The 15,004-nt window shown below is 37.8% G+C and overlaps 1 protein-coding gene across 2 annotated transcripts in view; it reads left to right on the forward strand.

Moving 5' to 3' along the window:
* The window catches only part of TP63 (tumor protein p63), a 140,189-nt gene extending 137,928 nt beyond the window's left edge, over positions 1-2,261 (forward strand). For both annotated transcript variants that reach the window (XM_036242866.1, XM_036242864.1), the window contains one exon: positions 709-2,261. In XM_036242866.1, coding sequence (XP_036098759.1) covers positions 709-1,005 — 297 coding nt within the window. In that variant the 3' untranslated portion in view covers positions 1,006-2,261. The remainder of the gene's footprint in view (positions 1-708) is intronic.
* Positions 2,262-15,004: the final 12,743 nt, after the last annotated feature.

Below are 15,004 nucleotides of genomic sequence, written 5' to 3' on the forward strand. Positions count from 1 at the left end.
TTCTACTCCCATCAATAGAGCATGGGCACGTACTCTGCATTTTGATACCCTAATTTATCTAGAGGCTAAGAGGTCTTTTGGCCATTAGGGCAGTTTTAGGCTCAGAGGCTGTCTTAAGTCCCCAATTTATTCCCTTATTTATACAAATTTAGACTTCTCAACCTCTCTGACCTTCAACTTTCCTATCTAAAAATAGGTATAATAATATCTACCACTAATCTGAGCATTAACTGAGATCATGAATATAAAATAATTAGTTCAGCAGCTGCCACATAGAAAATGTTTAATAACTGATGGTAATCTTTCTTTCTGATTTCCTCATTTGAGTGGTGGTGGTATTACGTTAATACCTGTCTTTCTTCTAGTGACTAGAGTCATGTAGATTTGGAAGTTGGAAGGTGCTTTACATTATGTTTTTGTTTGGGGATCTTTGCCCCCTGATATAACTCGTGTCACAATTTTACTAATGAAGGAACTGAGACCAGAAGAGAATGGGTGAAGTGTCCACAACAGAGATGGAACCTCAAGGCTGTACCTTTGTGCTTAGTTACATGAAGTGCCAAAGGTTATTGGAGAGCTACTTTGTTTTTCACTTTAGGGATCAATAAATTCAGATCAGTTAAACCAGAGCATGGGGGAATAACAAAATGTTACAGACTAAATGTCTCTTTTTCCTAATTCTCCCTGACTCCCTTTCCTATTGCACAGGATTTGGCAAGTCTAAAAATCCCTGAGCAATTCCGACATGCAATCTGGAAAGGCATCCTGGACCACCGGCAGCTGCATGACTTCTCTTCCCCTCCCCACCTCCTGCGGACCCCGAGTGGTACTTCTACAGTCAGTGTGGGCTCCAGTGAGACCCGGGGTGAGCGTGTTATTGACGCTGTGCGCTTCACCCTCCGCCAAACCATCTCCTTCCCACCGCGCGATGAGTGGAATGACTTCAACTTTGACATGGATGCTCGTCGCAACAAGCAACAGCGTATCAAAGAGGAGGGGGAGTGAGCACTGCTGTGTGAGCTCTTGCCATCCTCTTTCTGCCTGACTACCCTCCTCCAAGGCACTACTGCTTGACCTTCAAAGCATTCTCCTTGCCTCCTTTCTCTTCTCGGTCTGGTAGCTTAAGGGAAGGAGAAGTAAGAGGCTACATTTACCTAATGTCCAACCAGGTGTCTGATTCTGATTCTGGCTTTAAGCCTTCAAATCTATTGCTTACAAGACTAAAGTTGCCATGATTAGGTAGAACTGAGCAAAAAAGCAGTAAGTGATTTCTTAAGCTGCAGAGCTCTCTCATTGACTTTTATAAAGCATTTTCACTCTTATAGTCTAAGACTATATATTTAAATATATAAATATACAGTATATATAATTGAGTGGGGGGCATTGAGTATTGTTTAAAATGTAATTTAAAGAAGAGGAAATCGAGTTGCACTTAGTGACTTTTTTTTTTTTAATTTACTTGTTTTGGATAGCTTATCTATACCCCTTCTCCCAAGGGAGACCATGTATGGTAATACCTATTTAGAGCTTGTGGTACATATGAGTGACAATTATATATATATAGGTCCCTTCAGTTATTTTTGATGCCAAACAAATGCCACATCAAACCTTTGGGTAGATCCGGTTGTATTTACCATTACTTATAATGTGGGTGACACTATATACATATGTACATGGTTCTCTATTTTGGTGTATTTTATGTCACTGACATCCCTTCTAGTGATGGTGATTCACTTTGGGGTTGGGGTTATTTAATCCAGTTACAAGAAAAAGTTCACCTTCGCACTATCACATACTAGAGGAAGGAAATATCCTTTCTTGTTTTTGGTTGGCAGTGGGGAGTATCGGTCATGGTTAAAATTCTTAAAAGGTCCATGGCAGCCAGTTCAAAAATACCTGGTATCATCTATCTGGATATATCAACAATCTCCATAAATTTAATACCAAACACCTAATCTCTTAGTATTAATTGGGAGAACATTTGTGGCCATTATAGAAGCCTTAAAACTGAAATTTACTACTAGATTGACTAACTCAATTACACATTTGCTACTCTTGATAGGATTATGTTTGAGTTGATTAGAATGAATGCCATCTATCTAGTTCAGCGGTTCTCAACCTGTGGGTTGCCACCCCTTTGGGGACCAAACGACCCTTTCACAGGGGTCACCTAAGACCATCAGAAAACACATATGTCCGATGACAATTCATAACATAGCAAAATTACAGTTATGAAGGAGCAACAAAAATAATTTTATGGTTGGGAGTCACCAGAACATGAGGAACTGTATTAAAGGGTCACGGCATTAGGAAGGTTGAGAACCACTGACCTAGTTCTTATAGTGAAGTCATAATGTCTATTAAGAATATCCCCGCAAAGCAGACATTATATGGAAATATTGAATCACCACTAAATAGTAAGAGATCTCAGTGAACCATGACTTGAAATTCTTCGAAGACCTTTGGAAACATAATATTATTTGCTAAACATTTCTCTTAAAAACCCTCTTGTTCTATAAAATTCTGCATGTAGAGGCTTGTTTATCTTTCTTCAAGGTTTAAAATAGAAGTAGTGATTTGAAAAATATAAAATCACGAGACTAGTTTTTCTCTGTGTCATCAGTTACATCACTATATCACTTTTCTCTTTTTGATCAAGGAGAGTTTCACTTTGTTAAAGTAACTGTGAGAACCCAATTCCCCATCCATCTCTCTTCTGGACTGTGCATAGACATAAAAATGTCCCCACAGTTCAGGGGATAAGCCTTCCATGGGAGCTGTTGCTTGAACCACATAAACAAAGAGTTGTCTTCCAAGTTTGGGAAAACATGACAATGTTCCCCTAAATATTTCAGAAACCCACTTTGTAGCAAATGTTTTTTTTTTTTTTTTTCAACCTATAAAACAATTATTTTGTATATATGCTGATGAGCTGTAAAATCCTCTTGTACTTTCTGGTAAAGGGCTATCATTGCACATAAGCTTCCATTTTTATTTTAAAGTGCAAAAGGGCTGATGTGACTCTAAAATACAATGTATGTGTTTCATCCGAAAAGTGTACATATGTTTGTGTGTGTGAAAGTACATATTTTGTGTTTCAGTTATTTTTTTTTTCTTTTTGGGATATTGGGCTTTTCAGAACCACAGTTGAAACCTTTTTATCATTATAATTATTATTGTTGTTTTTATATTTTCATGGAAATACAACTTAGTAAAACTAAAATGTCAAATAAGAAAAAAAAAATCTCATAAATCTAAGATGGGGGGAAGGGAAAGTTGTTGGTTTTTTTTTTATTATTTTTATTTTGTATGTTAAAGAGAGTGAGTCCTTGATTTCAAAGTTTCATGAAAGTTTCAAAGTTTCATGCTTAAATGATGATAAGCACTGTTAACTTGTGGAACAAGCAGGCAGCTTTGAAAACCTGTAAGGGGGAGAATGAAAGCTGTGCGTTGGCAAAGCTAGGAGTGGCTTCCTCTTCTGTCCTGAGTGTTTGAATAAACCTAAGGACTTCCTCTGAGCTATTTCAGCACTATTCAGACGGCACTAAGGGACTCAAATTCCTGTACTGTATCTCACGGACTTGGCATTAGCCAGGTCTAGGTGCAACTACTGGCCTCACATCCTGGTGGAAATGTACGCGCTCTGAGTGTATGAGTAGCTAGGACAACGGGGTGAAAGAATATTAAGGGCACACAAGTGGGCGTGGGCTTCATGTCCCCACAGTTCAGGGTATAAGCGTTGTGGCCTTGTGGTCTCAGCTCAGTCCAGTCAGCTGAAGAATGGATAGGTTTTGTTTGGAGGCGATGAGAAATAGAAATGGAGAGTAGACCTTTCTTCAGTAAATCCATTTACATTTGTTCTCTTTATACTCCCCTAAAATACAGTATGTGGGATATTGAATGTTAAGGGTTATGTTTTTTTTTTATTATTTTTATAATTGTACAAAAATTAGTAAATGTCAAATGTTTTATATACTTTATTAATGTTTTTGGAAGATTCTTTTTCTTATAGATGTGAGATTTTTTTTTTAAAGCTTCAGTTGCTTGTCTTTTGGTATTTTGTATTATGGGCTTTTGGTGAGCCAGAGGCAAATCTACAAGCCACTTATGTTTACCAGGACATGCAATAAAATTTAAAAACAAATAAAAATTCTTTGAGAAATGGTATTGATGGTGTGTGTATGTGTGTCTGTCCTTTGGCCTTATTTCTAATTATCAAGGAACAAGAACTATCCTGAGAAAATATTAAAGAAGTTCAAACATTGATGCTTCTCATCTCAGAACAATATAATAATTATTTTCTCATTTTAGACAATCTCTGAAGCAGGAAAGACCAGAAAGATATCCTCTCACATTCATACTTTGAAGTCAGATGAGTGTGCTTTGGAACAGAGATACTTCAAATGTCTCAGTTAGTGACCTTGTCATGGTGCTGAGCAAAGACCTGACAACCAGCTCAGCACTGGGGGACTCGGATGCAGATCACCCAGGTTGGGTGTGGGAACAGCACTGCAGATGGTGCTCTGCGCATGTTCTATAAATTGTGTCAAGTATCACCTTTCAATTATATACATTGATACAGTCAAAATACTATCAAAATGGTTTAAATATTTTATTAAAGAAATGAAAAAGATCATTTTTTTATGAGCAAACAGGTGATGGGAAAGCAATTTAATACCGTAGATTTATAAATAACTATTAGAATAACATTATATAACATATACAATTTAAAGATATCAGTTCAGTTTATTTTCCTATTTATAAATGTCATCATGTTATGAATATAAACATTCATGTAGACAAGGTAGTTTTAGCTTAAATTAGGGGTGCCAAAATTCCAATTCTCATTCCTTAAAATATAGGTGATGGATTCCCCCAAAATGAAATGGTTGATAAAATGGTGCTGTAAAAGAAAAATAAGCAATGGAAGTGGATAATCCTTGATATACTTTTAAGGCACTTTGGATACAACTGTAGTTTTTTATTTCCTTTTTGAGTAGTTCTAACCATTTATATGGATTGCTACTTTGTGATTTTTATTCTCAGAGTTCTTTTGAAATAAAAAATTGACTTAAAAATAATTTTAAGACTGTTTTAAAAAGTACTTTTAGGTTCACAGCAAAATTGAGAGAAAAATGCAGAGATTTCCCTTAAAGCCCCCAACTCCACACATGCCTAGCCTCACTCACTATTAACATCCCCACCAGAGTGGTACACTGGTCATAATTGAGGAACTTACATTGACTTATCATTATTAACCCAAAGTCCACAGTTTACATTACAATTCACTCCTGGTGTTGTATATTCTAAGGGTTTGGACAAATATATAATGACTTGTATCCACCATTATAGCAACATACAAAATAGTTTCAATGCCCAAAAAATCCACTGTGCCCCACCTATTCAACCCTCCTTTGCCAAAACTCCTGGCAACCACTTTTACACTCTAGCAATCCTTTTACTTTATGGTTTTTTCTTTTCCAGAATATAATATATCTAGCATCATGCAGCATGTAGTATTTGCAGATGGACTTCTTTCACTCAGTAATATTAAAATTTTTTTCAAGGCTTAAAAGCTCATTTCTTTTCAGTGCTAAGTAATATTCCAGTGTGTCAATGTACCAGTTTATTTGTCTATTTACCTACTGAACATCTTGGTTGCTTCCAAATTTAGGCAATTGTGAATCAAGTTGCTATAAACATCTGTATGCCAGTTTTTTTTTTGTGGACATAACTTTTCAACTCTTTTTGGATAAATACCTGTGAGCATGATTGCTAGATTGTATAGTAATAATATGTTTAGTTTTGTAAGAAACTGACAAATTGTCATCCAAAGTGGCCGTCCTATTTTGCATTCCCATCACCAATGAATGAGAGTTCCTGTCGCTCCACATCCTCACCAGTCTTGGTGTTGCGAGTGTTCTGGACTTTGGCCATTCTAATGGGTGCACAGTTGTATCTCATTTTTAATTCACATTTCCCTGGTGAAATATGTGCAGCATCTTTTCATGTGCTTATTTTTCATCTGTATATCTTTTTTAGTGAGGTGTCTGTTAAAGTCTTTGTCTATTTTTATTTATTTATTTTTATTTTATTTTTTTTTATCCTCACCCGAGGACATTTTTCCATTTTTTGATCAGATAGAGCAGGGGGATGAGAGAGGAAGAGAGGGAGAAACATCGATGTGAAGGGACACATCGAGTGGCTGCCACCCACACGACCAACCAGGGCCGGGGACAAACCGCAACCGAGGTACCTGCCCTTAGGGGGAACCGAACCCGGGTCTCTCTGTACCGCAGGCTGACGCTCCAACCGCTGAGCCAAACCGGCCAGGGCGTCTTTGTCTATTTTTAGATCAGTCTGTCTGTTCTCTTATTCTTGTGTTGAGTTCCAAAACTACTTTTTTTAAAAAAAGGACAAAATGTATTTCTTGCAATTATCACAGGGTCTGTTAGACCTTTGCACAAATCTAAAATGCAGAATAGAACTTAGTGATTTTGTTTTTCCAAATCTTGAGAAATTTTGTTTCTCTTACCATTCTTGGAATTACTTTATCTTTACTTACCAACCAATGAGCCAAAAAACAAAAAACCCAAGTTTTAGAGAAAGAAGGATGGTGGAATTGTCCAATCTTGTGCTGTCAAATATGGTAGCCACTACTTAAACGTGACTACTCCACACCTGAAACATGGCTATTCCACACCTGAAAAATGGATATTCCAAACTGAGATGGACTGTAAGTGCAAAATACAAATTAGATTTCAGAGACTTCAAATAAAAATGAAGAATGAGAACTAGCTCGCTGACAATTTTATGTTCATTGCATGTTAAATAACAATACCATGGATTAAATAAAATCTATTAAAATTAATTTTAACTGGTTCTTTATATATTTTATGTTCCTACCAGAAAACTTAAAGTAATATGCATGGCTTCCATTATAGTTCTGTTGGACACTGGTCTATAAATACAAAACCCAGAGGGTGATGAAATCAATTAACAATTCATAATTATCCAGTTTTCTTACTGTATAGCCCCAAAATGTTGCATCATCTTACAAGACAATATAGAATAATATGAGATGTTTATCTTTATAATCTGCCTTTATTTTAATTTTTTAATTAATTAATTTATTTTTATTACAGATGTTTCTCCTTTTTCCCCCACTGATTCACCCCTTCTTCTCCCTCCCCACCCTGTTCCCAGCTTTGTTGTCTATGACCTTTGTTCATGCACACATGCATATATATTCTGTGGTTTATCTCTCTCCCACCACACCCTCTTCTGGGGATTGACAGTCTGTACCCCACTTCCACGTCTCTGGGACTACCCCATTCCTCAGACTGTTATGTTCATTATATTCCACAAATAAGTGAGATCATATGATACTTGTCTTTCTCTGCTTGGCTTGTTTCACTTAGGATAATACTTTTCAGGTCCCTCCACGTCGTTTCAAAGGATAAGAGATCTTTCTTTCTTACAGCTGCATGGTACTCCATTGTGTATATGTACAACAGCTTTTGTATCCATTTGTCTAATGATGAACATTTGGGCTGTTTTCAGATCTTAGCTATTGTAAATAGTGCTGCTATGAACATGGGGGTATATATATATTTTCTGATTGGTGTTTCAGGCTTCTTAGGTTATAATCCTAGAAGTGGGATCACTGGGTCAAATGGAAGTTCAATTTTTAGTTTTTTGAGGTAACATCATATTGTTCTCCATAGTGGCTGCACCAGTCTGCATTCCCACCAGCAGTGTACTAGAGTCCCCTTTTTTCTACACCCTCTCCAACATTAGTTGTTTGATGATTTGTTGATGGCGGCCATTCTGACAGGTGAGGTGATACCTCATTGTTGTTTTAATTTGCATCTCTCTGATGATTAGTGATGTTGAGCATTTCTTCATATGTCTCTTAGCCATTTGTATGTCCTATTTGGAGAGGTGTCTATGGGTTCCTCTGCCCATTTTTTAATTGGGTTCTTTGTCTTCCTTTTGTTGAGTTGTATGACCACTCTATATATATTGGAAACTAACCCCTTATCTGATGTATCATTGGCAGTTGTGCTCTCCCATACAGTGGGTTGCCTTTCCATTTTGATGATTGTATCTTTTGCTGTGCAGAAGCTTTTGAGTTTGATGTAGTCCCATGTGTTCATTTTCTCCTTTGTTTCTGTTGCCTTAGGTGATGTATCAGTGAAAATTCTGCTCATATGATGTCTGAAATTTTGTTGCCTACATCTTCTTCTAGGATTTTTATGGATTCATGAATCACATTTAAGTCTTTTATCCATTTTGAGTTTATTCTTGTGTATGGTATAAGTGGATGGTCTAGTTTTATTTTTTTTTTCATGTAGCTGTCCAATATTCCCAACACCATTTATTAAAGAGGCTGTCTTTATTCCACTGTATGCTCTTGCCAGCTTTGTCAAATATTAGTTGAGCATATTGCCTTGGGTCCATTTCTGGATTCTCTATTCTGTTTTATTGATCTATCTGTCTGTTCTTGTGCCAGTACCAGGCTGTTTTAATTACAGTGGCTTTGTAGTATAACCTGAAATCTGGTAAAGTGATCCCTCCAACTTTGTTCTTCTTTTTCAAGATTGCTGTGGCTATTCGAGGACTTTTTTGGCTCCATATGAACGTTTGAACTATTTGTTCTAGTTCTATGAAGTATGTCGTTGGTATTTTGATGGGGATTGCATTGAATCTATAGATTGCTTTGGGTAGTATGGACATTTTAATGATGTTAATTCTTCCAATCCATGAACAAGGTATGTGCTTCCACTTTTTTATATCTTCCTCTATTTCTCCTTTCAATGACCTGTAGTTTTCTGCCAATAGGTCTTTTATTTCTTTGGTTAAGTTTATTCCTAGGTATCTTAATTTTTTTTCTGCGATGGTAAATGGGATTTTTTTTTAGTTTCTCTTTCTGTGAGTTCATCATTGGTGTATAAAAATTCTGTCAATTTCTTGAGGTTAATTTTGTATCCTGCTACTTTGCCAAATTCATTTATTAAGTCTAGTAAATTTTTGATGGAGTCTTTGTGGTTTTCTACGTATAATATCATGTCATCTGCGAATAAGGACAGTTTCACTTCCTCCGTTTCAATTTGGATCCCTTTTATTTTTTCTTCCTGTCTGATTGCTGTGGCTAAGACTTCCAGTACTATGTTAAATAAGAGTGGCAAAAGTGGGCATTCTTGTCTTTTTCCTGTTCTTAAGGGAAATGCTTTTAGTTTTTGCCCATTGAGTATGATGTTGGCTGTAGGTCTTTCATATATGGTCTTTATTATGTTGTGACCCCTCTATTCCCATATTGCTGAGTGTTTTTATCAGAAATGGGTGCTGGATTTTGTTGAATGCTTTTTCAGCATCTATTGATATGATCATATGGTTTTTATCTTTCATTTTGTTTATGTGGTGTATCACATTTATTGATTTGCGAATATTGTACCAGCCTTGCATCACTGGGATGAATGCCACTTGGTTATGGTGAATAATTTTTTTGATGTATTGCTGGATTTGATTTGCTAGTATTTTGTTCAGGATTTTGGCATCTATGTTCATCAGGGATATTGGTCTGTAGTTTTGTTTCTTTGTAGTGTCTTTTTCTGGTTTTGGAATTAGAATTATGCTGGCCTTATAAAACGAGTTTGGAAGTCTTCCTTCTTGAATTTTTTAGAAATAGTTTGAGGAGAATGGGTATTAGTTTTTCTTTGAATGTTTGGTAAAATTCCCCCGTGAAGCTATCCAGGCCTGGGCTTTTGTTTGCTAGGAGAGCCTTGATTACATCTTCAATTTCTGTTGTTGTTATTGGTCTCTTCAAGTTTTCTATCTCTTCCCGGTCCAGTTTTGGGAGACTATGTGTTTCTAGAAATTTGTCCATTTTGCTTAGATTGTCAAATTTGTTGCCATATAATGTTTATAATATTTGTTAACAATCTTTTGTATTTCTGTGGTGTCAGTTATTATTTCTACTCTTTCATTTCTGATTTTGTGTATTTGGGTTCTCTCTCTTTGTTTCTTGGTGAGTCTAGTTAAGGGTCCATCAATCTTGTTTATCTTTTCAATAAACCAGCTCTTTGTTTCATTGATCTTTTTAATTGTTCTTTTGGTCTCCATATGATTTATTTCTGCTCTGATCTTTACTATTTCTGTCCTTCTTCTTGATCTGGGGTTTTCGTTTTGTTTGCTTTCTAGTTTTTTAAGTTATGAGGTTAGATGGTCTATTAGAAATTTTTCTTGCTTCTTGAGGTAGGCCTGTAGTGCTATGAACTTCCCTCTCAGAGCTGCTTTCACTGCATCCCATAGATTTTGTGTTGTTGTGTGCTCATTTACATTGGTTTCCAGGAAGTTTTTAATTTCTTCCTTGATCTCCATGGTAACCCATTTATTGTTCAATAACAGGCTATTTAGCCTCCATGTTTTCAAATGTCTTTGCATGTTCCTGTTGCAATTAATTTCTAGTTTCATGCCATTGTGATCTGAGAAGATGCTTGATATGATTTCAATCTTCTTGAATTTGTAGAGACTTAGTTTGTACCCTAACATGTGGTCTCTCTTTGAGAAAGTCACATGTGCACTTGAGAAGAATGTGAATTCTCCCATTTGGGGGTTTAATTCTCTGTTGATATCTATTAAATCCATTTGATATAGAGCTTCATTTAGAGTCTGTGTTTCCTTGTTAATTTTTTTGTCTAGAAGATCTATCCAGTGATGTCAGCGGTGTGTTGCATTCTCCTGCTATGATTGTATTGCTGTTGATTTCTCCTTTGAAGTCCTCCAGAAGATTTTTAATATATGTTGGTGCCCCTATATTGGGTGCATATATGTTTACCAATGTTATATCTTCCTGTTGGATAGATCCTTTCAAGATTATGTAGTGGCCTTCTTTGTCTCTAGTTATGGTCATTTTGAAATCTACTTTATCAGTTATGAGTATTGCTACCCCAGCTTTTTTTTTCCTTTCCATTTGCTTGAAAGATTTTTTTCCCATCCCTTCACTTTCAACCTACGTGAGTCTTTTGTTGTGAGGTGGGTCTCTTGTAAACAACATATATGTGAGTCATGCTTTCTTATCCAGTCAGCTACTCAGTGTCTTTTTATCAAAGCATTCAAACCATTCACATTTAAGGTGATAATTGATATGTACTTATTTATTGCCATTTTTGTTTAGTGTGGTTCTATTTTCTTCTTATTGCTTCTACTAATCACAGTAGTCCTTTTAGCATATCTTGCAGTGCTGGTTTGGTGTTAATATATTCCCTTAGCCTTTTTTTTTTTGTCTGGGAAGCTCTCTCTTTGACCATCTATTTTGAATGATAGCCTTACTGGATAGAGTAGTCTTAGATTTAAATCCTTGTTTTTCATAACCTTGATTACTTCATGTCACTCCCTTCTGGTCTGTAGTGTTTCTTTTGAGAAGTCAGCTGAGAGCTTTATGGGGGTTCCTTTGTAGGTAACCTGTTGCTTATCTCTTGCTGCCTTTAGGATTTTCTCTTTGTCTTTAATTTTTGGCATTTTAATTACTATGTGTCTTGGTGTGGAACTCTATTTGGGTTCTTCTTACTTGGGGCTCTCTGTGCTTTTTGAACTTGAATGCCTTCTTCCCTCACCAAGTTAGGAAATTTTCCTGTCACTATTTCCTCAAATATATTCTCTAACCCTTGTCCATTTTCTTCCTGTTCGGGGACTCCCATGATGCGAATGTTATTACGTTTCCAGTTGTCCCACAGTTCTCTTAAGCTATCTTCCTGTGTTTTAAAGGCTATTTCCTTTTGGTTTTCTGATTAGTTGATTTTTTTCTACCTGTCTTCTAATTCACTGACCCGGTTCTCAGCTTCCTCTACTTTGCTGTTTAGTCTGTCCAATGTGTTCTTTATTTTTGCTATGTCATTCTTCATTTCCACTTGGTTGGTTTTCACTGTTTCTATATCTTTGCTCATGGTGCTGATGTCCTTACTCATGCTGTTGAGCTTCCTTAAGATCATGGCTCTGAACTCTACCTCTGATAATTTGCTTAACTGTATTTCATTTATCTCATCTTCGTTAGAGTTCTCTTGTTCTTTCATTTGGGATTTGTTTCTTTGTTTCACCATTTTGGCTATCTCAGTGGGTTTTGGAGACTGCCAAATTTCCCCTGTGGGTGTTGATGTTCTGCTCTTTGTGGCTCCTTCTACTGGGTTTGGATGAGCCTGGGTGGGCCCATGTTAAACACCGCTGTCAAGTCTTACTTTCCTGGGTATATTTGCAAGCCCAGGAAAGGTTCAGTTATCCTCTAGCTTTTTCCTGGAGGCTAGGAGTCTGTTACTTAGTTCCTTGGAATGTAGCCCTGGTGTTCTGAGTAAGAGGATTTCCGGAGGGTGCGATAGATGCTGGTTGTTAATGAGCCTCAATTTGCATTTCTTTGCCTCACCTGGTAAAGGCTGACTCTCGGGGGGGGGGGGGGGGTGCTGCTGCTTCTCCCCTCAGCTCTGGGAAGGAGCATGCTGGCCACTGTCCTTTGTGGCTGCAACTCAGCAAAAACTCTGAATGCCCTCCAAATCCCAGTTGTCTCCACAGAGTTCCAGCCCAGTGTGCCCTCCCTCTGCCAGGTGAGTGGCTGTGGCTATTTTAGTGCTCTGTCCTGGGTCTCTGCACTGTGGAGCAGGCTTGGTCTTTATTGCCCAAGGGCACTGTTCACTACTAAGACTACTGATTTCCATGGGCTCCCAGCCTGCCACCCTCTCACACCTCCGCAGATCTACCAGTGTCCCTGGTTATATGGTCCTGTTCTGCTGCTTTCTGTGGCTTTTTTCCGAGGATTTATCTTTCTTTTAGTTGTAAGTCCCGTTTGGTCCTGGGATATCATCTGTGTAGCTTCCATTCACTAGACATCCATTTTCACATCCTCTATGCCTATCTTGTGCACAGTTGAGTCGCACAGGCCTCTCTGGTGCCCCTGCAGCCTGCAGGTCTCATGGGCAGGCCGCTGGATCACACCAGTCTAGGGCTCCAGCTTCTCACAGCTTTTGTGGGCTTCTGAGTAGCACAGGCCTGTGTGGAGCCCCAGGTCCCTCACCTGGGGCTGGGGAGTGCTGCTGCCTCATGGGGCTCAACTTCTGCTCAATTTTTGCTGTAGTTCTTGGGGATGGGTCTCAGCTGCTGGTCTGTGCTTCTGTTGCCTGGGGATGGATGTCTGCTCCCCAGCCTCTGTTGCTGGGGTTATATCTGGACTCTGATCGAGCTGCTACTATGGGGGATGGTGGTGGGATTCAGGCTGTCTGCGGTTTTTGCAACAGGCACCTTGGCAGCTCCACTGCTGTGCACAGGTCTGTGTTGACACAGAGTGTCCATTGGTCCCATGGTGCCAGGTGCGCTGGTGGGCTCAGGTTGCTGGGCCCTAGTGGCTCCCACTGCCTCCTCCCAGGGATGACCCGGGATCTTCCAAAATGGTGGGACCTCCCCGCGGAGCAGGGAGAAACACCCTGAAGAGCCACTTACCGTGGCAGCCGGCTGCTCCGTCCACAGCACAGGAACCTTCTGCTCCGCGGCTCTGCACTGCTCGGGTTTGGTCGTCCACCTTCACGTCCACTCACACTCTCTCACACACTCGCTCACTCTCTCACCGCCATCTTCCTATAATCTGCTTTTAGTTTTTCATAAAAACTCAGTATTTTTCATCTCCTGATAATGGTAAAGAGATTAAAATTGACAGAGGAAGATGTTTCAAAATTATAAAATCCGAAGATAGATATAAAAAGATAGTGCCAGTTGCACTCTAATAATGATGATGAAATGGATTGTCTAAGTTAAATCTCAGACTGAGTCTTCATATGATGATATTCTAGATGAATTTTCTCAAACAAAAATCTCAATATATCTCTCAAAATGAAAAGAATATTTTGTCTGTTTAATAGTTAATTATTCAACAAGTAACATTTTGCCATGTCAGTTTTTGGGACAAGAACCTGACCATCCAATTTTTCTAAAAGAATATGTGCCAGTATGATTTAGTGGTTCTTGTGCACCAAAATTTACCCAATATGCTTCTCAAGTGGACAAATGCTGCAGGTAGGTGTGTATCAGAGAAGAAAATAGATTATATTGAAATTTAATGCATTGAATTGGCCACTATAATTGGTGTTCATAAATGTAAAAAATAAAAATATTTTTAATTTTGGTAATCTTTTCAGCAAAATTATGAGCCATCAAATGTTCCAACACTTTCAAGTACTGCATTTTGATAATGCAAATGCAAGATAAACATTAAGAAGTAATAATAATCTGGAACGTATTTGAAATCAATATTTACAAAAGGGTTATATCCCAGGTGCATGACAGTCCATAAACAGTTAATTGCTTTCAGAGGATATTTTCCATTGTGCGTGTGTGTGTGTATGAAAACAAACAAAATTTTAGGTTTATTATACTTAATTTTTATTAAAATTTCTGATGATGTTTTTACTATCTTTTTATTTATTTCATTGAAAAAATTAATACAATATTTTTAAAAGATTAATTGGAGGCAGATGATAAAGCATAATGACTTATTTTCTCTTATACCGTTAGTTATTATAATAACTTACCCAATATTAATAGTTACAGAACACAAAAGACAATGTCATTCAAATGTGCCCTAATTATCTAAAACTTGCGTAGGACTTCTGAGACCCAGGGATCATATTTCTGCCTTTGTCTATACCTTCTGGATTATTTAGGTAGGTAACCAAAGGATCCTAGTGGTTTACAGGGCACTCCTGATAGCAAAATAAAATAATGGACTAAAGAGCTGTACATGAGTGGTGGGTACACATTGGAGCCTTTCTGACCCAGGGGAGATACACATGATCTTGAGCCATGGCACCCACAGACTGGCAAGAGGTGGTGTTCATTCTCCCTTCAATAATTCTTTCTCGTTCACATTTTATACTTCTCTTTCTAAGTAAACGAGAGCAAAGGACACTTACAGCCTTCAGGATAGATTTCCCAGCATCCTCTTTGCACCCATAAATGCGTTTGT

The sequence above is a fragment of the Molossus molossus genome, unplaced genomic scaffold (assembly GCF_014108415.1).
Source record: "Molossus molossus isolate mMolMol1 unplaced genomic scaffold, mMolMol1.p scaffold_m16_p_5, whole genome shotgun sequence".
NCBI lineage: Eukaryota > Metazoa > Chordata > Mammalia > Chiroptera > Molossidae > Molossus > Molossus molossus.